This window comes from Magallana gigas, chromosome 5 (assembly GCF_963853765.1).
Source record: "Magallana gigas chromosome 5, xbMagGiga1.1, whole genome shotgun sequence".
Classification (NCBI taxonomy): Eukaryota; Metazoa; Mollusca; class Bivalvia; order Ostreida; family Ostreidae; genus Magallana; species Magallana gigas.
The window spans coordinates 33,573,243-33,595,748 of record NC_088857.1 but is presented as its reverse complement, the minus strand read 5'-3'; the positions used below and the strand labels follow the sequence as shown (position 1 = coordinate 33,595,748).

The following is a 22,506-nucleotide window of genomic DNA, read 5'->3' as shown; positions in this document are numbered from 1 at the left end:
AAGAGATCTTAGATTTGGAACATATAAGTAACGTCCGGATATATCATTCACAATAATTATCATATCCACTTTTTTCTCTGTTAGAAAAGCAATGTCTTACAGTTAAATTGATACATGTATATCAAAACGGAAGACCTTTTTGTTGCTTTTGCAACAAGAGTCTAGTTAAGGTCTTCCGTTTCCAACGGAAGACCTTATAGTGATTGTAATGTTTCTTATTAAGGTCTTCCGTTTCCAACGGAAGACCTTATAGTGATTGTAAGGTTTTTTATTATTATTATTTTTTTTTTTCCTTTTTTTGTCCACAAGAGTTCTCGGAGATGGCTGGATAGATATTTTTGAAATTTTCTGGAATGAAAGACAATGATAATATCTCTAGGCGTTTTTTTCATTTTTTCAAAATTCATTTCCGGTCGTGCGTTTCCTGTCCCGCGTTGAAAAAGCTTGTCACCTCGAGATCTCAAAAACGGTAAAGTTTTGAACACCCAAACTTTGTGGGATGATAGACCTATAGCTGTAGATGTGTTTAAACTATTTTTTTTTGTTCGTCGTAACTTCCGGTCGTCACCGGAAGCACTTCAAAAATTATTATTTCTACGCAATAAATTTTTTTTCCATAGAATAAACATAAAACTATAATTCTATACATAAGTTACCTATGCGATGTTATATCAACAAAAAAATTCTACTTCCGGTGAGATATCTCAATTATCTCAGGTAGCTTTTTAAAAACACAATTTGTACCCGCGAGATCTCGGAAACTATAAGCGATCAAGACACGAAACTTTCATGGATGATAGACATTTGATTGAAGATGTGTTTAACCGGTTTCATTTTGTCTTCCGTCACTTCCGGTCCATACCGGAAGAGTTAAAAAAATCGAGCTGTTTATCAGTTTAACTGTTTTCCTTTGATATTTTTTAGTTAAATAAATGAAAAATAATGTACAAATGGCAAGTATACAAGAAATATTGAATACAATTCAGATTGAACACTTCCGTTTGCCCGTTTCCTGTCCAGAAACCATAAACCTTATTTCAACGAGATCTCAAAAACAGTAACGACTTGAACATCCATACTTTGTGGGATGATAGACCTATGTATGTACATGTGTTAACACTATTTTGTTTTATCCGGCGTAACTTCCGGTCGTCACAGGAAGTACACCCAATTTTGATTTTTTTTAAATATTTTGGTTATTTAGCATTGAAGTAACATTTAGCTATAGAAATACAAAAAGTCATCTACACATGGTAAAAAAAAGTTCTACTTCCCGTGAGACATCTCATATATCTCAGATAGCTTTCTTTTTTAAAAACAAAGTATAAATAAGATCTCAGAAACTGTGATAGATCAAGACACAAAGCTTATATATATTATATCCATTTTCTGTTTACAAGATAACTGGATTTATTGTGCAGATTAATACATGAGGAACGGAAGACCTTTTTGTTGCTATAGCAACAAGAGTCTAGTTATTATTATTTTTTTCCCCTTTTTCTCTTATGAATTTCTCAGAGATGTCTTGATAAATTCTTATAAAATTTTCAGGAATTACTGAAAAAATGAACATCTAGAGGTTTTTTGTAAAATATTTTCTAAATTCACTTCCGTTCGTCCGTTTCCTGTCCCGCGACTAAAAGCTTGTCACATCGAGATGTCAGAAACGATAAAGACTTGAACATCCAAACTTTGGTGGATGATAGACCTATAGTTGTAGATGTGTTTAAACATTTTTGTTTTGTTCGGCGTAACTTCCGGTCGTCACCGGAAGCACTTCAATTTTTTTTGTTTTTACGTATTTATTTTATTTTCCGTAAAATAAAGATATTAGTAAAGATCCTTACATAGGTCATCTATGCAATGTTAAATCAACAAAAAAATTCTACTTCCGGTGAGATATCTCAATCATCTCAGGTAGCTTTTTTAAAACATATTTTGTACACGCGAGATCTCAGAACCTATAAGCGATCAAGACACGAAACCTTCATGGATGATAGACATTTGATTGAAGATGTGTTTAACCGGTTTCATTTTGTCTTCCGTCACTTCCGGTCCACACCGGAAGAGTTCAAACAAATCAAGCTGTTTATCAGATTAACTGTTTTCCTTTGATATTTTCAGTTAGATAAATGAAAAATGATGTACAAAAGGCAAGTATACAAGAAATGTTTAATACAATTTACATTGAACACTTCCGTTTGCCCGTTTCCTGTCCAGAGACCAAAAATCTTATTTCGACAAGATCTCAAAAACGGGAACGACTTGAACAACCAAACTTTGTGGGATGATAGACCTATGTATCTGCATTTGTTTACACTATTTTGTTCTATCCGGCGTAACTTCCGGTCGTCACAGGAAGTACACCTAATTTTGATATTTTTAAAAATATTTTGGTTATTTAGCATTGAAGTAACATTTTAGCTACAGAAATACAAAAATTCATCTACACATGGTAAAAAAAAGTTCTACTTCCGGTGAGACATCTCATATATCTCAGGGAGCCTTCTTTTTTAAAAACAAAGTATAAATAAGATCTCAGAAACTGTGATAGATCAAGACACAAAACTTATATATATTATATCCATTTTCTGTTTACAAGATAACTGGATTTTTTGTGCAGATTAATACATGAGGAACGGAAGACCTTTTTGTTGCTATAGCAACAAGAGTCTAGTTATTATTTTTTTTGTCCGTTTTTTGTCCACAAGATTTCTCAGAGATGGCTGAATAGATTCTCTTGAAATTTTAAGGACTGATAGAAAATAATAATATCTCTAGGCGTTTTTTTCATTTTTTCAAAATTCACTTCCTGTCGTCCGTTTCCTGTCCCGCGACAAAAAGCTATGGACAATGAGATCTCAAAAACGATAAAGACTTGAACCTCCAAACTTTGAGGGATGATAGACCTATAGTTGTAGATGTGTTTAAACTATTTTGTTTTGTTCGTCGTAACTTCCGGTCGTTACAAAATAAATATATAAGTATAAATACATACATAGGTTATCTATGCGATGTTAACTCAACAAAAAAATTCTACTTCCGGTGAGATATCTCAAACATCTCAGGTAGCTTTTTTGAAACACATATTGTACAAACGAGATCTCAGAAACTATAAGTGATCAAAGCACAGAACTTTCATGGATGATAGACATTTGATTGAAGATGTGTTTAACCGTTTTCGTTTTGTCTTTTGTCACTTCCGGTCCACACAGGAAGAGTTCAAACAAATCGAACTGTTTATCAGTTTAACTTTTTCCCATTGATATTTGCAGTGTGCTGGATGAGAAATGAAGTACAAAGGGCAAGTATACAATAAATATTAAATACAATTTAGATTGAGCACTTCCGTTTGTCCGTTTCCTGTCCCGCGTTGAAAAAGCTTGTATCAACAAGATCTCAGAAACGGTTAAGACTTGAACATCCAAACTTTGTGGGATGATAAACATATAGATGTAGATGTGTTCACACTATTTTGTTTTGTTCGTCGTAACTTCCGGTCGTCACCGGAAGCACTTCAAAAATAACTACTTTTTCGCATAAAATTCCTTTTCCATAAAATAAATATATAAGTATAAATGTATGCATAGGTTATCTATGCGATGTTAACTCAACAAAAAAATTCTACTTTCGGTGAGATATCTCAAATATCTCAGGTAGCTTTTTTGAAACACATTTTGTACAAACGAGATCTCAGAAACTATAAGTGATCAAAGCACAAAACTTTCAGGGACGATAGACATTTGATTGAAGATGTGTTTAACCGGTTTCGTTTTGTCTTCCGTCACTTCCGGTCCACACAGGAAGAGTTCAAACAAATAAAGCTGTTTATCAGTTTAACTTTTTCCTATTGATATTTGTAGTGTGCTGGATGAGAAATGAAGTACAAAGGGCAAGTATACAATAAATATCAAATACAATTTAGATTGATTACTTCCGTTTGTCCGTTTCCTGTCCCGCGTTGAAAAAGCTTGTATCAACGAGATCTCAGAAACGGTTAAGACTTGAACATCCAAACTTTGTGGGATGATAAACATATAGATGTAGATGTGTTCACACTATTTTGTTTTGTTCGTCGTAACTTCCGGTCGTCACCGGAAGCACTTCAAAAATAACTACTTTTTCGCATAAAATTCCTTTTCCATAAAATAAATATATAAGTATAAATGTATGCATAGGTTATCTATGCGATGTTAACTCAACAAAAAAATTCTACTTCCGGTGAGATATCTCAAATATCTCAGGTAGCTTTTTTGAAACACATTTTGTACAAACGAGATCTCAGAAACTATAAGTGATCAAAGCACAAAACTTTCAGGGACGATAGACATTTGATTGAAGATGTGTTTAACCGGTTTCGTTTTGTCTTCCGTCACTTCCGGTCCACACAGGAAGAGTTCAAACAAATAAAGCTGTTTATCAGTTTAACTTTTTCCTATTGATATTTGTAGTGTGCTGGATGAGAAATGAAGTACAAAGGGCAAGTATACAATAAATATCAAATACAATTTAGATTGATTACTTCCGTTTGTCCGTTTCCTGTCCCGCGTTGAAAAAGCTTGTATCAACGAGATCTCAGAAACGGTTAAGACTTGAACATCCAAACTTTGTGGGATGATAAACATATAGATGTAGATGTGTTCACACTATTTTGTTTTGTTCGTCGTAACTTCCGGTCGTCACCGGAAGCACTTCAAAAATAACTACTTTTTCGCATAAAACTCCTTTTCCATAAAATAGATATATAAGTATAAATGTATGCATAGGTTGTCTATGAACAATTATGTTCAAAAGGCAAGTATACAAAAAATATTTATTACAATTTACATTGAGCACTTCCGTTTGTCCGTTTCCTGTCCCGAGACAAAAAACCTTATTTCGACGAGATCTCAAAAAACGGTGTCGACATGAACAATCAAACTTTGTGGGATGATAGACCTATTAATGTACATGTTTTTACGCTCTTTTATTTTGTTCGGCGTAACTTCCGGTCATCACCGGAAGCACTACAACAAATTTGTTTTTTCTTTATTTATTTCGTTTACATGGAATGAATATATCGGTATACAATCTTAGATGTGTCATCCTTATAATGTTAAATATTCAAATAACTGTTACTTCCGGTGATATATCTCAAATATCTCTATGTAGCTTTCCTTTTTACAAATTTGATGCCCGCAAGAATTTTGTCAATGAAAGTGATTGAGACACGAAGCTTTCATGAATAATAGACATTTGATTGATGATATGTTTAGAGGGTTTTATTTTCTCAACTGTCATTTCCGGTTTTCACCGGAGGGATTCAAATAAATCATGTTTTTAACAAGTTTAACTGACTTTCTTGGGTGTTTCATCTAGCCTGATAAACAGTGATGTACGCTAAGCAAATGTATGTGAAATACTAGCTTTTGTTGTTATTAATCACTTCCGATTGTCCGTTTCCGGTCCCGAGACAAAAATATTGTTTCATAGAGATCTTAGATTTGGCAGAGACATGAACAACCAAACTTTGAGGAAAGATTGACTTGTGATTGTACATATGATTAACATTGATGTTAAGTTCGGCGTTACTTCTGGTCGTCACAGAAAGTACTTAAAAAATTGATTTCTTTTTTATTCTCGTTGTTTTTATTGGAAGTAACGTCTGGATATATCATTCACAATAATAATCATATCCACTTCTTTTCTATGTGAAAGAAGCAATGTCTTACAGTTAAATTGATACATGTATATCAAAACGGAAGACCTTTTTGTTGCTTTTGCAACAAGAGTCTAGTTATTATTATTATTATTATTTTTTTCCCCGATTTTCTCAGAGATGACTGGATATATTTCCTTGAAATTTTCAGGAATAATAGGAAATGATAAACGCTAGGGACGTTTTTTTCATTTTTTCAAAAATCATTTCCGGTCGTCCGTTTCCTGTCCCGCAACAAAAAAGCTTGTCACCTCGAGATCTCAAGAATGGTAAAGACTTGAACAACGAAACTTTGTACGATAATAGACCTGTGTATGTAGATGTGTTTAAACTATTTTGTTTTGTTTGTCGTTACTTCCGGTCGTCACCGGAAGCACTTCAAAAATAGTCATTTCACGTAATAAATTCATTTTCCACAAATTAAATTTATAAGTATAAATCTACGCATAAGTTATCTATGCAATGTTAAATCAACAAAAAAATTCTACTTCCGGTGAGATATCTCAATCATCTCAGGTAGCTGTTTTAAAAAACATTTTGTACCCGCAGGATCTCAGAAACTATAAGTGATCAAGGCCCGAAACTTTCATGGATGATAGACATTTGATTGAGGATGTGTTTAACCGGTTTCATTTTGTCTTCCGTCACTTCCGGTCCACACAGGAAGAGTTCAAACAAATCGAGCTGTTTATCAGTTTAACTTTTTGTCTTTGATATCTGTAGTGTGCTCGATTAAAAATAAAATGCAAAGGGCAAGTATACAAAAAATAACTAATAAAATTTACATTAAGCACTTCCGTTTGTCCGTTTCCTGTCCCGAGACAAAAAACCTTATTTCGATGAGATCTCAAAAACGGTGACAACTTGAACAATAAAACTTTGTGGGATGATAGATCTATGTATGTACATGTGTTTACACTATTCTGTTTTGTTCGGCGTAACTTCCGGTCGTCACCGGAAGCTCTTCAAAAATAACTATTTTTACGCATTAAATTCTTTTGTCATAGATTAGATATATAAGTATAAATCTATACATACGTTATCAATGCAATGTTATATCAACAAAAAAATTCTACTTCCGGTGAGATATCTCAAATATCTCAGGTAGCTTTTTTGAAACTCATTTTGTACCAACAAGTTCTCAGAATCTATAAGTGATCAAAGCGCAAAACGTTCATGAATGATAGACATTATATTGAAGATATAATTAACCGGTTTCATTTTGTCTTCCGTCACTTCCGGTCCAAGAGGAGTTCAAACAAATCGAACTCTTTATCAGTTTAACTGTTTTTCATTGATATTTATAGTGACTTCGATGAACAATAATGTACAAAAGACAAGTATACAAGAAATATTTAATACAATTTACATTGAACGCTTCCGTGTGTCCGTTTCCTGTCCCGAGACAAAAAACCTTATTTCGACGAGATCTCATAAATGATGTCGACCTGAACAATCAAACTTTGTGGGATGATAGACCTATATATGTCTATATATGTACATTTTTTAAAACTATTTTATTTTGTTCGGCGTAACTTCCGGTTGTCACCGGAAGCACTACAAATAATATATTTTTTCTTTATTTATTTCTTTTACATGGAATGAATATATCAGTATACAATCTTAGATGTGTCATCTTTATAATGTTAAATTTTCAAATAACTGTTCCTTCCGGTGAGATATCTCAAATATCTCTGTGTAGCTTTCCCTTTTACAAATTTGATGCCCGCAAGATTTTTGTCACTGTAAGTGAATGAAACACAAAGCTTTCATGAATGATAGACATTTGATTGATGATATGTTTAGCGGGTTTTATTTTGTCAACTGCCACTTCCGGTTTTCACCGGAAGGATTCAAATAAATCATATTTTTAACAACCAAACTTTATAACCTGTTTTGTTTAGTTCGGCATTACTTCCGGTCGTCACAGAGAGTACTTCAAAAATTGATTTCTTTTTCAATCTCGTTGTTTTACATGGAAGTAACGTCTGGATATATCATTTACAATACTTATCATATTAACTATTTTCTCTATGTAAGAGAAGCAATGTCTACGGTTAAATTGATTCATGTATATCAAAACGGAAGACCTTTTTGTTGCTTTTGCAACAAGAGTCTAGTTAATCGTACAATTGCTGAAATTATATAAATATAAGTAATGTGGAATCATTCGTTAAATAATATGTAGTGATCAAATACTCAAAGAATGATTCCTTGTTTATCTAAACAGGTTATAGTTACATAAACATCAGTTTCACTCTCATTTTATTTCATATCTGTACATTATATGGATGTACAGATATTATATGTTTGGGAGGGTAACTGTTGAAATTGACACCCCGAGAAAACCATTGTCAACCGACACGAAGCTTCCCAAACAGGCACTATTTATTTTATTATACTAAATGTCTTACTTTTAAAGAAAATTTTACTGCTTTTATACAGAAATAAAGTAAATTCTACGGCGAACCGTACGCGCATACTTTTACGCGCGTATAACAATTGGTTGTGTTACCCGTTGCCAAGTGTGTTGCTAACGCTGAGAGCAATAGAACGGATTATCAACTGCGTCTAAAACAATCAGATTTCAGTATTTAACATGAAAGTATAATAATGTCATATGGCAAACCCTTAAATTACTTTAGACAAAACAAGAGTCAAATTGTTTAAAATTTTGTAACTTGACGTTTAACTGAAACATCACTGTTTATATGCCACTAATATTATAATTAATCTTACCAAGGCTGTTTGTGTTTCGTCTTTTCGTCCTTGTTTTGACAAGGTCATCTGAATTTGAAGCGAAGAAAAATGTGTTTGTTTGGTTACATGAACGTTCACTGCGCATGTGCAAGTGTAAACGGAGAGATTATCATCCGAGTTTTTTTTGATATGGATTCACACTTAGTCTCTTTGCATTGTTTAATAATGCAAACTTAGCCGTCGCTCACGATGAAACTCACATTATAACTTTATCATGTTAAAACACATAAGATATATCAATTTTGTTGTGGGCGACAGCTGTAGACATAATTTCTCTTCAAAAAACTATCAGAAAATGTGCCTTTTTTACCATTTTTGAGTAAATCTTAGAAATGTGCCAAAATGTTGAAGTCATAATCATTCTTTGAAACCAGATTAAAGTACATAACTTGGAATTTCATATACACACATGTTCAAGATAGTATATGTGTATTTTCATGAGATTTAAACAACCGTTGAACTTAAATGCTAAAAATAAAAGAAACTGTATCTTCTTCTCTGACTGCTACAAAAGCTGCAGGTGTATAGCTCTACGAAGAGCTACAGTTCCCCCCATACAAAAAAAGACGCTAGCGCGCTTGTGTACAAATCATGTTATATTGTAAGTACGGATATATATATAAATGTACCTTAGTCTTAATGTTTAACACTGTCCTGAATAAGTTCAAACTATTAATATATATTTGATAAATCTTTATTTGTTATATATTAAATTTACAAAAAAGAATAAATGCATATATCACAGTTTGGCTGGTAACATAAAAATAATAAAAAAGAAAACAATTTTGCATACGTAATTATGCATTTTACATATGATTGAAAATATTCGACAATCTCACTTTGTAAAAAGTACATTTCAACACCCCATTTTTAAATACAATATCACTGGTGACGTTTTTGAATGTTGATGTTTCTGTAAACAGAATTCAATATTATAATGCAGATGACTAGTTGAAATAATGAAACATCGTGTTTTCATTGTGCCGTTGTATAAAGCAAAGGTTATTCTATAAAACCTCTGTTTCATACGACATCTATTTTACTTTAAATAGAAATGTTGAAAAAACCCATCAATATTGTAAACAAGGTAAATGGGTTCTGAGTTTTCTCTCCTAATTCGCTTCTCGTAGAGCCTCCTCGACTTTGTCCCTGTTTTCGGACAACCATCTATCAAACGTCAGTGCGTGAGGATTTAACTTTCTAGTTAATTTAATGTCCCTCACTGCCTGTCCACTTTGATAAAATTCAAACATTGCCGCTAAATCTTTCGAGCCTGGAAATTGAAATTTTTCCATATCTTTGATTCTAATCTGCAATGAAGAAATGAAATCAAAAGTAAATAATCCTTAAAATATTGTGCAATTGTATTGTAAACAAACAAAATTGTGTCATTATATAACTTTTTTGCCCAATGACGACCATTTCAAGGAAGCACTTTCAAACTGACTGACTTGCTCATATATATGGTGCTGTTCAGGGCATGAAAATACTCGATAAATCTTGAGTTCATCTTTAAAGTGCATTCATTTCATCTATGGTCAATTTCTTTTTCAGTCTGGTCTACATGTACGTACCTTTGGATCGGTAAATTTTCGATTGTCGAAATGTCGATTAAAAGTATCGACAATGTTTTCCATGGACAAAGACTCCACGGACAAATTCAGCGTTTTGCCGTAATACTGACGAGGTCGCCTTAGAATGGATGCAACGATTTCACCTACATCTTCGACTGACATTACGTCAAGCTCAGAGCCTTCTAGAGGTAAGGCTACAAGCAAACAATAGATGCTTTACCACATCGCCTTGGTAATTTCGATAGGTATACTTATGAATAAGTCATAAAAGAAAAGTAAAACACATAGTTTAATAGTTTTTTTTAAATAACTTAGGTCCTAGATTTTAATATCAATTATAATATCAATGCAATTACATATACATCATTTCAACTGTATACTATATCCATAGATATAGATGTACTTTATGGTATGTAGAGCAACATGTTTCATATAAATACTGATATACTAAATTATTTGTTTTTGCTTTAAGAACATGTTATTTAAAATTAATAAGAATAAAACCACTAACCCACGGCGTAAACCGCGTGTTTTAGCTTGTGCGGCTTGAAGACTGAATAAAAGTTTTCCAACCAAAAGGGGAGACGTAAGATTGTAAAATTTATACCTGAAAATACAAAATTAAGTTTTCATTAACAGATCTAGAAAAAAATGTGTTAATCATCAAAATAATATGGATGAGATGTGGCAAATGCCCCTGAAAAGTATGTGTTATTTACAACAATGTTAAACATTTCACTGAATCCAATGTTAATTACAATAATTATCTTTCTTGCGAACAAATTGTGACAAAAATAAAACTAATTATAAAAAGGTCAAAAAATGGTTGAGTCATGTTAGTAAAATACTGAAACTGAAAAAAATCTACTACTTATATAGTCAAATAATAGATTTAAAGATGAAATAAAGGACAAAGTCAGTATATGGTTATGAAAAGAATAGTAAAGATTAGCTCTACATGGTAATTATAGTTTATGCTACATAACTTGAATACGATCGATACAACTTTTAATGAAAAGGATATAGACATTGCACTAAGTGTAAGGTCGATATGCATTTCTATGATGTAGATATCATTTACCGATTTATTAAAGGAAGGGAAAACATTGTTCATTTTCATTCTTTACGACAAAAAAATCGATGTTGTAATTCTTTTTTTTTAAATATCATTCAGCTTGAATAACTGATTTTAGTAACTCAAATGAATTCGCAATGTATAATGTAGCATCTTATACAAAGCAAACCAATCGAGACTTTTTTTTTAAATTCAGCATTAAATATATTTTTCATTATATGTTTTATAGAAAGAACAAAGAAAAATATAAACGTATACACATGCAAGGTTCAAATTAAATGTAATTACATCTACAACAAGTATTCATGGTAAAGTTGTTGTCACTAGAAGTAAAATGTCTAATAATACTGTATTTGGGGAGAAGTATATTACACATGTAAATTGTGCGGTAAAACAGATGATAACGTTGACTCTAGTGAACATGTATGGATAAGGTCAGTATTAATACATGAGAACATGGATTTAGTCCTATAAAAACACGAGGTGCCGCGTGCGTTTACCTGTTGTGTTACCTGAAACATACCACAAATCCAATTACTACAGGTAAACCTTTTTTTTCACAATGTAAATCTCATTTTCACCAATTTCACTTTAAACATGTAAAATTACTATGCAACGTTTGGAAAAAATGAACATAGTTGAAAATAGACTGGCAAATATCAACGCTCTTTATCATAAATTTGTCTTGATATTTATTTTTAAATCAAGGAAAATGGATGGAGGAAGGGGGGTGTTACGACACTCCACACAGACAGTATTTTGCTGCAGTTTTTGTGCTTTGGAAACGCTTATTATTGCATGCCAGTGAGCCGTTGACAGGAAGGAAACACAGTGTTTTATAAGCACTCCTGGAATGAAGCTACTCTTCACACGGACGTCAAAGAAAACAATCAACATTTGTAACATGTATAATTATTAAATTTGACTGTATCCGCTGTAGAAGTTTTGTCCAAAGAACTTTCAAAGCAGTTATTTGTGTCAATCTATTTTTACTTATTCATGTAATTTAATGGCTTTCCTACAAAAAATGTTTCTATACAAAAAAATCTGATAACTATTACAGCATATAGTAGTATATATGATTTAATGTTTAAAATTATTTTTTTTCTTCATGTGACAGCAACCAGGGAGTAGTTATTACATGTAGGAACGGGAAAACAGTGTGCATGTTAGTTTTTTTTCCCTGCAAGTGCGTTCACAAAAATTTACATATCCACAGGACTTCAATCAAATTGCCAAAACTAGTAATCATAGTAAAAATAGTAACGTAAATCTTCGGGGGGAAACCATAATACAGTGCCATTCTTCAAACAAGTGTTGGGATTGCAGGAATTAATACAGCAAGTTTCAAAACGTTTTGCGACAGTATTTTCAAGAATTGCTAAATATTACTTTGGAACGTGAAGTTAATCAGACTCGACTGCACACTTACCAACTAACTGTACTGTTAAGAACATTTCATTTAATTTTATTTCATTCATCAGTGGATAAAAATTTTAAAAAATATATATTTTTATTGTTCCTGATATTGAATATATGTTCTTATTATTTTGTCAAAAATTTCCACCAAATTTTACCCCCTGACAACTTTTATCAAGTCAAAGGGTTTCTGAGTGACATTTAGTACATGAACTTCAAGGCAAATTTTCACTTACCAACTAGATTCTCTGTTAAAACAGATAGTTAAGATTTTTATATGATAAAGCATTTCGTTTCAATCCTTCTTTTGTATCCAAAAGGAATTAAAAAACGCAAAGGGAATTCAATCATTTGCTGATACATGTACACAACTACTGATGGCTTTAAAAAAAGAAAGATATTGTCCTTTATTCAACAAACGCTAAAACCAAAAGAAAAGAATTTCTACTCTCACTCCACTCTTACTAGCATAATTATATAGTACAGCTATACTAATAAACTCCAAAGCATTATCATGATTAATCTGCAGGTATATTCACCGAAATTTTGCAAAAACACGGTACCAACAAACACTCCTACAAAAAGCAAGCAAAGCCAAATGTCGACGGTGTTTCATGCACGTGAATGGTTGTCAAACATACCAAGGATATAACTGCTCTACTTCAATATGTCATGTTGTAAATTTTGAATAAAAAATTTACAACGTTGTCATATTGTAAATTTTGTATTTCCTGCCCACTGTTAAATTCAAAATTTAAAACATGACAAATATCTAACATGTCAGTTTAGAGGGGCTGGATGGTTTTGGTGATTTTTGAACTAAATAAGTTTCCTTAAGAATAGCTCCGAATAAAGATTTTAAATAGACGTGATTCAAATTTTAAAGATAAAATATATGGGTTTTTTTCTTTATAAAAATGTTATTAAGTCTTAAGCTTAGCAATTCAATTCGAACAATCTAAGCAGATCTGCTGGGTAAGCTGTTGATCACCCGGCCTCTTTAAAAACATGTTTACAATTAAAAATGTTAATCCTTATACATGCACATGACAGTGTTTGTTCAAGACTAGTCATTGAAATATAAATTGACGTTCTTGAAATATTCGCTTTTCACTTTTGGCATTAAAGATCATTGTATAGTTTGTTGATATACCTGTTAATTTAAATTGATATGAATCTTAAAGAAGTATGTTTACTTGAATCTTTTAAAAGGGTATTCTATTTTGACAAACATATTCAAAGCTGAAAACATTTTACGTTATTATTAATATAAGCAGTATCAACAGCTACAAACGTTGTTAGATAGAACAGATATACAAAACCCAGTTCCAGGGAATGAATTATATATAGATATATTTCATAATTATATTAATATAACTACTTTCAAATAATTATATTAATATACTTATAATCACTTGTAAGTAGAATATCTGAGCTACAGAGTGTACTCGAGAATATAGTAATATAGTATACATGTTTGAAATGTACATGTATATATTAAAAAGCATAGTCTCTTTTCTCATTACCTATATCATTTGTTGTTATCTCTGTTTTGGGAAAAATAAATAAAAGTTTTGGTAAACAGGTTGTTACACCATTGGGTCGTTTGACCTTTACGGTAAAATAAAAGTGAAACATATATTGATGTTTTGTAGCCATGCAGTAACTGGCAAATGATAACTTGCTTACATGGCAATGTCCTAGTATCAAATAATGACTGTCCATACTTCATAAAAATATCGGAAAATTTTAGAACTTTTGGACCAATATCATATTTATTATTTTACCTTTACATAAATTACTCTATCTTTTATCATGAAATAAGTTGATCAAGTAATAGATTATAATCAACAATGTAATGTAATGTAATATAATGTACACTGTATATCCAACACGGTTCTAAGGATTATTCCCCTTGTGTTAATGACTTAGTCTAGATCATACCGACTGTTAAAAGTAATATTGTACTTCAATTTGTCCATTACGTGTTTGTTTTTGCAACACTAAATTGCGCATGCATTGCAACTCAAAGTAGCAGTATACGTTGTTACTTTTTTATGTATCAAATCTAGGACTACTTCAAAACAAGTTGTTGCGTGGAACATAACAGAAGCGTGACTAACAAAGACAAAATTATACAACTCAATTTTGGCTTGTATTAAATTGGGATGACAATTTCTCAAAGTCGAAAAAAAAAACCAGAGATAAAATCATGCAAAAAATAAACGAATGGAGGATGACAATGCGTTTTCTTAACTACTTACATGCGCGATTCCAACATTGGATCAACTTTTGAAATATGCAAAAGGTCGTCTTGTTTTCTCAAGGTAAAACAATCTCAAATGAATTTGGAGCTCTGTCTAGTGTTATGAAAGTCTGTTGACAGACACGCCCATTATTATTTTTTTTACCACGTTAATTATCAATATTTACTGTACAAATTCAATACAATCAATACAGCAAAAGTTTACGTCCATCGCCAGCAATTCTATTCCGCCAAAACGAACATTTTGCAACTAAGAAAACGCTAAATACGCCACCTCGCGGATGTGACCTTGGATACTGTCATCCTTTCACAGGCAGAGCCTAACACTCGAACCAACAGGATCACTTACCCGGCAGCGAGTTATTTATACCCGTCACGTCCACGGAAGGGTTGTCTTTAGAAAGCAGTAAGCAGAATGGAAATAACAGTTATGATCAAAGAGAGGAATTTTGGCCACAAAGCACTTCCGTACCTAATGGGATACGATATCGGATAACTAAAACCCTTAAATGATATGTTTTCTAAATAGGGGGAAAACTGTTGAATCTTAATTCATTTTACCTATTTGAATTTTAAATGGACAGAAAGCTACGTTATTCCCTAGAACAAGTTAACCGTCAATTTAGCCTTGTAAAACTGTACAACTCTGTATTTCATTCAAATGTTTGTTATGTTTTCGCTCAATGAACAAAAATATTCTCAAATAACGATTATTAGGACAATATCAATAATGTGATAACTTTTCAAATGCAGTATAACAATCGAAAGACAAGCACCTTTCATCGCGCCACCATACATGTACTTACCCACTTCGCGGATGTATTCTTCAATGGCGGACTTTGAGTCGAGATGGTTACATTCTTTTCCGATTATCTTTTTGACGTTTTCTGAACCATTAAAAATGATGTGCTTGACCCCGCACTGAATGGCAGCATCAATGGCGTTCAGGCCCTAAAACGGATATTTAATATTAAAACACATGTATATTAATTAAGATTTCTAAGTACTGCATAAGCATTACCCGTTTCCTACGGTTACCTTCTAGTAAAGTTGAGAGATACCAGATATGTTTTCTGAAAGACATTCTGCTAGAGTTATTAAGCTCTATTATTAATGTACAATAACATGTACTAGGATTTATGGGCTCCTATAGAAATCTCCCCACATTAGACTATAATTTGAATTTTAATAGTTCCATAGGCTGGTGCAAATTTCATTTTAAAATAAATAACTGTTTGCATGTGTGTCTTTTGATTTACTAACATAGATTTATATTAGTTTTCTAATTAAAAAAGAATGAAAACTGGAAAAAGAAATATGTTTGTAGGTTATACAGGAATAATCGTAATAGTTAATTGTGATGTTTTAAAATACCTTAATAATGATAAAAACTGTTACATATTAAAAATTATCTATAAAACGTACGATTAAGAAGTATCTGTTACATATTGGCAAACTTTGGTCCATAATAAACGAGACTCAGAGCATAAAATCTTTATATATCAAACACTTCACCGACTGTACGTTAATTACCGCGCATGCTATGGGTTGTAAAAATCTTCTACTGTTTGTATTAATTAATGTAATTACTTCTCATCTAGATTGATTGCTATTTTAATGAATATTAAATTACGCCTGTCAGTTGTGCAGTCTGTTCCTATTTTGCTGGATAGCGTCCTGCAGACTATTATACCCAGTGCGTGAATTATTGATGCAGTACTGAGGTCGACAGCTCTATGCAATCACGATTTTCTTCGGCATTGTCTGGATAGATTACATGAAGCAGACTCAAGACAGCCGATTGTTGAATCAATGCTAGTGTATTGCTTCACTTTTAAATTTATCAAATCAGAATTTAGAGACTTGGACAAAAAGGTAAAATAGATACAGATAACCGAGGTTTGATACAATGTTTCCTCATCTATATATCTAAACGAAAGATTCTTATAGGACAAAGACCAATATAAGCCTAATTTGATGAATATTTATAATGCGAGAACATTGAGTTCTCGTCAGTAGCATTATACCTTAATGACCTCCTTTTCTTTGTTTTTTTCCTCCCAATAATGGGTCGTCAAGAACATGATGTCAGCGCCCTCTAGTGCCTTCTCCAAGCTCTTGGTTTCACCGAGATCAGCGTTAACAATTACAGCCCCTGTAATATAATAGAAAACAAGTTTTGTGTCGTGATTGCGAAATATAATAAAATTTTGCTTTGACAATTTAAGAAATAGATTAAGCCTTTGATAGGATAATACTTTTATCTTCGATAGCGTTTAAAATATCTGACTAAATATATTTATAAAGATACATGTACATGTATGCTTAAATAAAAACAGGATTGTTGTGAGAATTGTTTTCAAAGTGTTACATTTGTAAAAGCATCAATTTCATGACTAAATTCCAAAAAAAAATAACTTAATAATCTTTCCGATGATGTACTATGATGATGTATCTATTAAATTTCTTCACATCGGAAGACCTTTAAGAAAAGTCTCATACCATGCTCGGCAAGCTCCCGAGCTTTTTCACCAGACGATCTCCTCGTAACACATCGGACTTTATATAAGAAAGGTTCTTGGAGTAGCCGGCGGGCTATAGCACCCCCTAGTAGTCCCGTGGAACCAAACACAACCACAGTTCGAGGACCATCGGAGGCGTCAAAGCTAGAACCACAGCCCATTCTGTCAATGAAATAGAACTCACGTTCACTCAAGAAAAAAAAAACCCTCAATAAACAAAATAGAAACCTCACTGACAAATGAGGTGGTTGTGTCAGGAAATATAAAAATGAATTGAACCGACAGATTCTATTCTCTCTTCAATAATGTGCACTAAGTTATCATACTTAGAATTCTTGAATGCCAGTAATGACAATTGCCGCGAACAGTAATTAATCTTATACCTGGGATATAGTCTTTAAATCAAGCAGAAAATGTTACAAATTTGTCCTTACACAATATATTGAATAGGACAATGATTACTTGGTTTTTGAAGCATAAAAAATAGGGGAAAATTAAAAACAACAAACAAAAACCAACAAAAAATGCTAAATTCTTTTGTATGACCAATGCAACATTTTAAATATGATTCATATGGAACAATGCCGAGTTAGAAAAAAATGGCTTGTATTGAAAAAAAAAAAGATAAATGTTTAATTTGTCAAAGGACATATTGGTAATTAGAGTTGAGGCACCATTGTCTGTCATACAGTTTTAACTTGAGATGAACATCTCTTTAATCTATCCATGTGTGTATTTGATTGTGTTGGTCAATTTAAACTAGGTCTTGAGGCTCAAAGAATCATCAGGTCTAATCGAATGAAAATTTGGTAATGCATTTGGTTTAAATGTACTATATATTGACATATTATTTGCTTTGTGTGCGTTTCATTAAGTTTGTGTCCAGCTTTGTGTAGGATTAGGTTTAATCCTAAGCCGATGGTAAGAACAAGTGATTTCCGAATTCAACAAAGGTCAAAAACAAAATTCATTCACGTCAACCACAGAAAGAGAATCTTTTTTTCTTTTGTACAGTAATTATTTCACGCATACAAGACAACTTATATTAGACTTAAGTACTTAATGAACATGCAATACCAACAATAATAACAACAATCTCTCCATAAATCAATTTAGCGCAGTTAAATAATACATATGATTTTATTTTGTTACTCTTGGGCACGCGGCTCTATATAAATAATCACCATTACCGGTACTTTGAGTTTATTACAGGAAACAGACATCCAAATTCCTTTCTCAGTGGTACTATTTTTAAGATACAGTGTACATGTACATGTCCCGGTACTATACATTTTTTAAATTAATAAAATGTGTGTCTCTCGAATCAGACGGTCACTGACAGTAATGTTTTGGGACTCTTGGTAGTCCCCCCGCAGACCTAGCGCGTTACTTTCACTTCGATGTTTACATCTGTTGTAACTTACTAATGGCAACAAGCATAAAATGTTTATTATAAGAAAATCAATGGGACTCAGAGACTCACCTTATAAAAATCAATCCGGCATTTATCCAATTCCCTTATATAGTTTTATAAATTTAGTCATGATGAACAGTAAAGCATTTCCCAATGTCGAAGTATTTAACGGTAAAGACACAAGGTGTATTGTTGTTTAATAGGTTTTTGATTACAATCTTCTGGCCCATCGGTTATTCACCGTCCATGTTGGAATTTTAGAGTTATCGTTCCTGACTTTCAGGCTCCAGTGAGCTTCAAAGAGGTTTGTTTGATATATTGCTATGAGATATTAAATGCCACCCCCTAAACAACGACCTAAGGAGGTACACCGTACATGTCTTTACATTGATTACAATGGGAATTTAAAGTTCTGTCCGGGGATGAAGGTCAGATCGGTCAATTATTGGATATTTGACTGGACGAATATTTATGTATATCTATCTACATAGTTTCTATTTAAAATGCTGCAATTGGACGGTGATTTATTTAATCATGAAATCACGCTTTAGAAAAAAAATGTATTCTTAAGGTACTCTACATGCATGTAAATTTAAACTAATATATTTGTTCTCTATTCAAAGACTTGCCGTAACACAAAAAGATCGTGTATCGGATATTATACGCTGTAGTTAACCTTTAGGAAATATTAATAAGGGCTAATCATTTTTGATTACTTGTTGAAATTATTTAAAAGACAGTTTTTGATAAAGTCATTGACTATCCAAATATTTTTGGCGATAGACAGTCTTGGTGTGTTATACAACAACCATCTAATTATAATCTTTATTACTGCATTTTTTCCATTTTCTTTTTTTTTTTTTATAAACTTTAAAGATTTGAAACAATAAATCGTATGAAAATTTTTACTACTTTTGAAGAAATCCTAGATTTAATTTATCAAAAGTTGCCTTTATCGTAAATGAAATCAATCGTAAAATGTGTATCAAATGACTTAATTTGCTTACGCAGTATATTAAAGGAACTTTATAAATTTTACATTTACAACACAATCGCTTTTTTATATAAAGAACACCGATTCAATCAATATATATTAGTAACTACTTAAAACCAATGCAACACTAAATATATTTAAGTGCATCTGCACCTAGAGACTTACCTATACTTCTCTGATGGATCCTTTCTGAACCAATCCAGTCTGAACATTACACATTCTTCAGTTTACATTATACATCACACAAAAAACACTTTTTGTTCACACAATAAACAATTGAAAAAAATCGCTCCCTTACTTTCAAGAACTTCTCCATACCACTCTTTAACATTGCATAATAACTTAGCAGTCAATATTTCAAGCTCTGAACATATATTTAGACATAATTTCCATTGATTACATGTAGATACAAACACGTCTGGGTCTCATCGGTATTCGGGTTTGTAGCCGAATTCCACCACTTCCATTCGTGTATCGATTTCAGCACAGAGGCTATTTCAAAATTATGAATTCGAATTCGTCAACTGGTCAACGCCACTGCAACATGTACAATTGTAAGAGTTCCTGAGTGTTTACATTTCGTCAAATATTTGAACGTTAAGAGGCAATGATAAAACAGACTTTATTCCGAGAAAGAAAAAAAGACCATGTCGTACTTCAATTGCAGTTGTGGCTTAGGTCTGTCTACAGGTTTTTTTTTCTATGTTATTGATTCATTGAAGCCCATTGAATGGAACAAGTCGTTGTGTGAAAAAATCTTCTATTAATACAAAGTTAATTGTGTAGGGCAAATATTTGAGAAATTTGGCAGCTGTTCGAAAGACTGATTGAATTATCCACAGTATTTCCATTGAAATATTCTGGTTATTTTCCTTTTAAGACTTTATTCTGATTTCCATATAGATACCTGTATGTGTTAAACCGTAAATTTCCTTTAGCTTGAAAATGTTTTCTTTATACTACTACAAGAATTGGACAAACAGCTAAGATTGTTAAGTTTTGAACGGCACTAGGGATTCTCTCTAGAACTTTATCTGTAGTTCGCAAAACGAAAAAGGTTAGGAATATTGATGTTGGAGGTGTATGGGTGAGATACGCTAGGCCGTATGTTAAACAAAGAATATATGTGCACAAATAATTGCCGTACTTTTCTATATCCTTTAGTGGTTGATCGAGACAAGGTGTGCATGTGATGAACAGTTTATTTAAATAAATATAGATTTTTTTTCAATGGGTGGCAATGTAGCTCTCTAGTTGTTCCAATTTTTTCAGACTTGTGAGCTACAGATCTGCAGCACGGAGTAGAGAAAACATGCATTGTCTCTGATTTGGGCGAGAATCAATTATTATATTTCTTTTTCCGTTCAGACGTCGCAGACCAAAATCGATATCTGACAAGATTTGCAGAGTAGTTTCAAAAGTATACAGTCAATATAAAATTATATTATATTAACATAGACGGTAGACGATTGTCAACACACAACGACCAACTGCTAATACTGTGATTCAGGAAACCTACAAAATCTTTTTACGTTGATTATTTATGGTGAAAACTGAATTGAAACTTGGTTAAGGTCAGTGTCTTTTATTTGATCCAATATATCTGTGGAGCTTCTCTCATACAAGGCGATATAGTTCAAGAACAAAAGCGACGAATGGGGTCGTTTATACATGTAATATTGATAATGCTGATAATGGCTCCATTTTTGGTGCACCATGAGTATAGGTCATACACGTACGTGTGGCACTATTGGTATTATGTGATAGATATTGAATAATTTGCGTTAAAGGCTTGACATATACGAACTTAATATATATGATTTTGTAGGTTTTTCAATCACTTTGATTTTCAATCCACGATTTGACTTTTCAATTAAAAAGCAAGTTTTATTGCATGTAAAACATATTTAGGGTCTGAATATGTGTATCAATTTGCAGTAATTTAAATATCTTATCGCTCATTCAAAAAAAATACACATGACTTGTACAGTAACCATATTGGTCAACATGTGATTGTAATAAACTTATTTTATTATAAAAGAAGATGATTTTATAAATCTATACCTAAAATTAAGTGAGTAACATCAATGCAAAGAATTTAATTTAATCAAAATAATTTTCTACCTACATGTAGTAGGATAACTTAATAGTAATAGTCCCAATAAACTTACGAGTAACCTAAATTTATCATGGTTGTTGCATCATAAATGACCCGGTTAAACTGCAATGCGATCACGCCTTTCTCACAATTTCTGAGATAAGGTCTCTGAAAACCTCGTGGTATTGAGATAACCTTTTGTCTTTTGGTTTTCATGAGGACACATCCCTCCAGAGCACGATCAAATTGTCTCAGGGTTTTTACCAAGAGTTGAAGTACAATTTATATACTCAAAACTCAGTAAAGATACAAATGTATAGGAAACGTTTTAAGAATAAAGGGGAGGAGATTTGAGGGGGGAAAAGTAAACGCAGTTTGGTTATTTTTTTCTTTCTTTCAACAGTTTGTAACGACTTCTGATCAATTTTTTTAGTGTACGCTGCATTTGTCAACATACACATTGTCTTAGTGTATAGAACGTTTTTGGCTCAGGTACCTATAATAAGTTCTCAATTACTAAAACAAATCCAAATTATTTCCCGTTAAATCAGTAAGTAAAAATTCTCAGTTACAACATTTTTCAGCCGTATCCTTTTACCAAAAAAATCTGAGTAAAACATTGCAAACTCCAATTATTTTACGATAAATTCATATGTTTGCAAAGGAATTTAGAAGATATAAAAATC

The 22,506-nt window shown here is 32.3% G+C and overlaps 1 protein-coding gene across 12 annotated transcripts; it reads right to left on the bottom strand.

The window, feature by feature from the left end:
• Positions 1 to 9,136: 9,136 nt before the first annotated feature.
• On the bottom strand, positions 9,137 to 20,419 carry LOC105337672 (nmrA-like family domain-containing protein 1). 12 transcript variants are annotated; one of them, XM_011442511.4, is made up of 10 exons: positions 19,888 to 20,419; positions 17,295 to 17,476; positions 16,820 to 16,947; positions 15,599 to 15,743; positions 15,142 to 15,186; positions 14,053 to 14,073; positions 11,608 to 11,619; positions 10,544 to 10,639; positions 10,033 to 10,226; positions 9,137 to 9,768 (listed from the first exon to the last, which is right to left on the bottom strand). In XM_011442511.4, exons 1-10 carry the CDS (start codon positions 19,932 to 19,934, stop codon positions 9,571 to 9,573), a joined length of 1,068 nt encoding a protein of 355 aa, XP_011440813.2. In that variant the 5' UTR covers positions 19,935 to 20,419; the 3' UTR covers positions 9,137 to 9,570. The 12 variants fall into 12 exon arrangements, with proteins under 12 accessions (XP_011440813.2, XP_065940702.1, XP_065940704.1 ...); XM_066084630.1 differs by lacking the exon at positions 14,053 to 14,073 and adding an exon at positions 12,763 to 12,774; XM_066084632.1 differs by lacking the exon at positions 19,888 to 20,419 and adding an exon at positions 18,798 to 19,022.
• Positions 20,420 to 22,506: the final 2,087 nt, after the last annotated feature.

Bases quoted from the DNA above. Each gene is read 5' to 3' on its own strand.
- LOC105337672 (XM_011442511.4), bottom strand. From the start codon at position 19,934: ATGTTCAGACTGGATTGGTTCAGAAAGGATCCATCAGAGAAGTATAG. The intron at 16,948-17,294 runs GTATGAGACTTT...ATTATATTACAG, and splicing joins TCGGGAGCTTGCCGAGCATG to GGGCTGTAATTGTTAACGCT. The intron at 14,074-15,141 runs GTAAGTGATCCT...TTCCCAAAACAG, and splicing joins TATAAATAACTCGCTGCCGG to AGATAACAACAAATGATATA.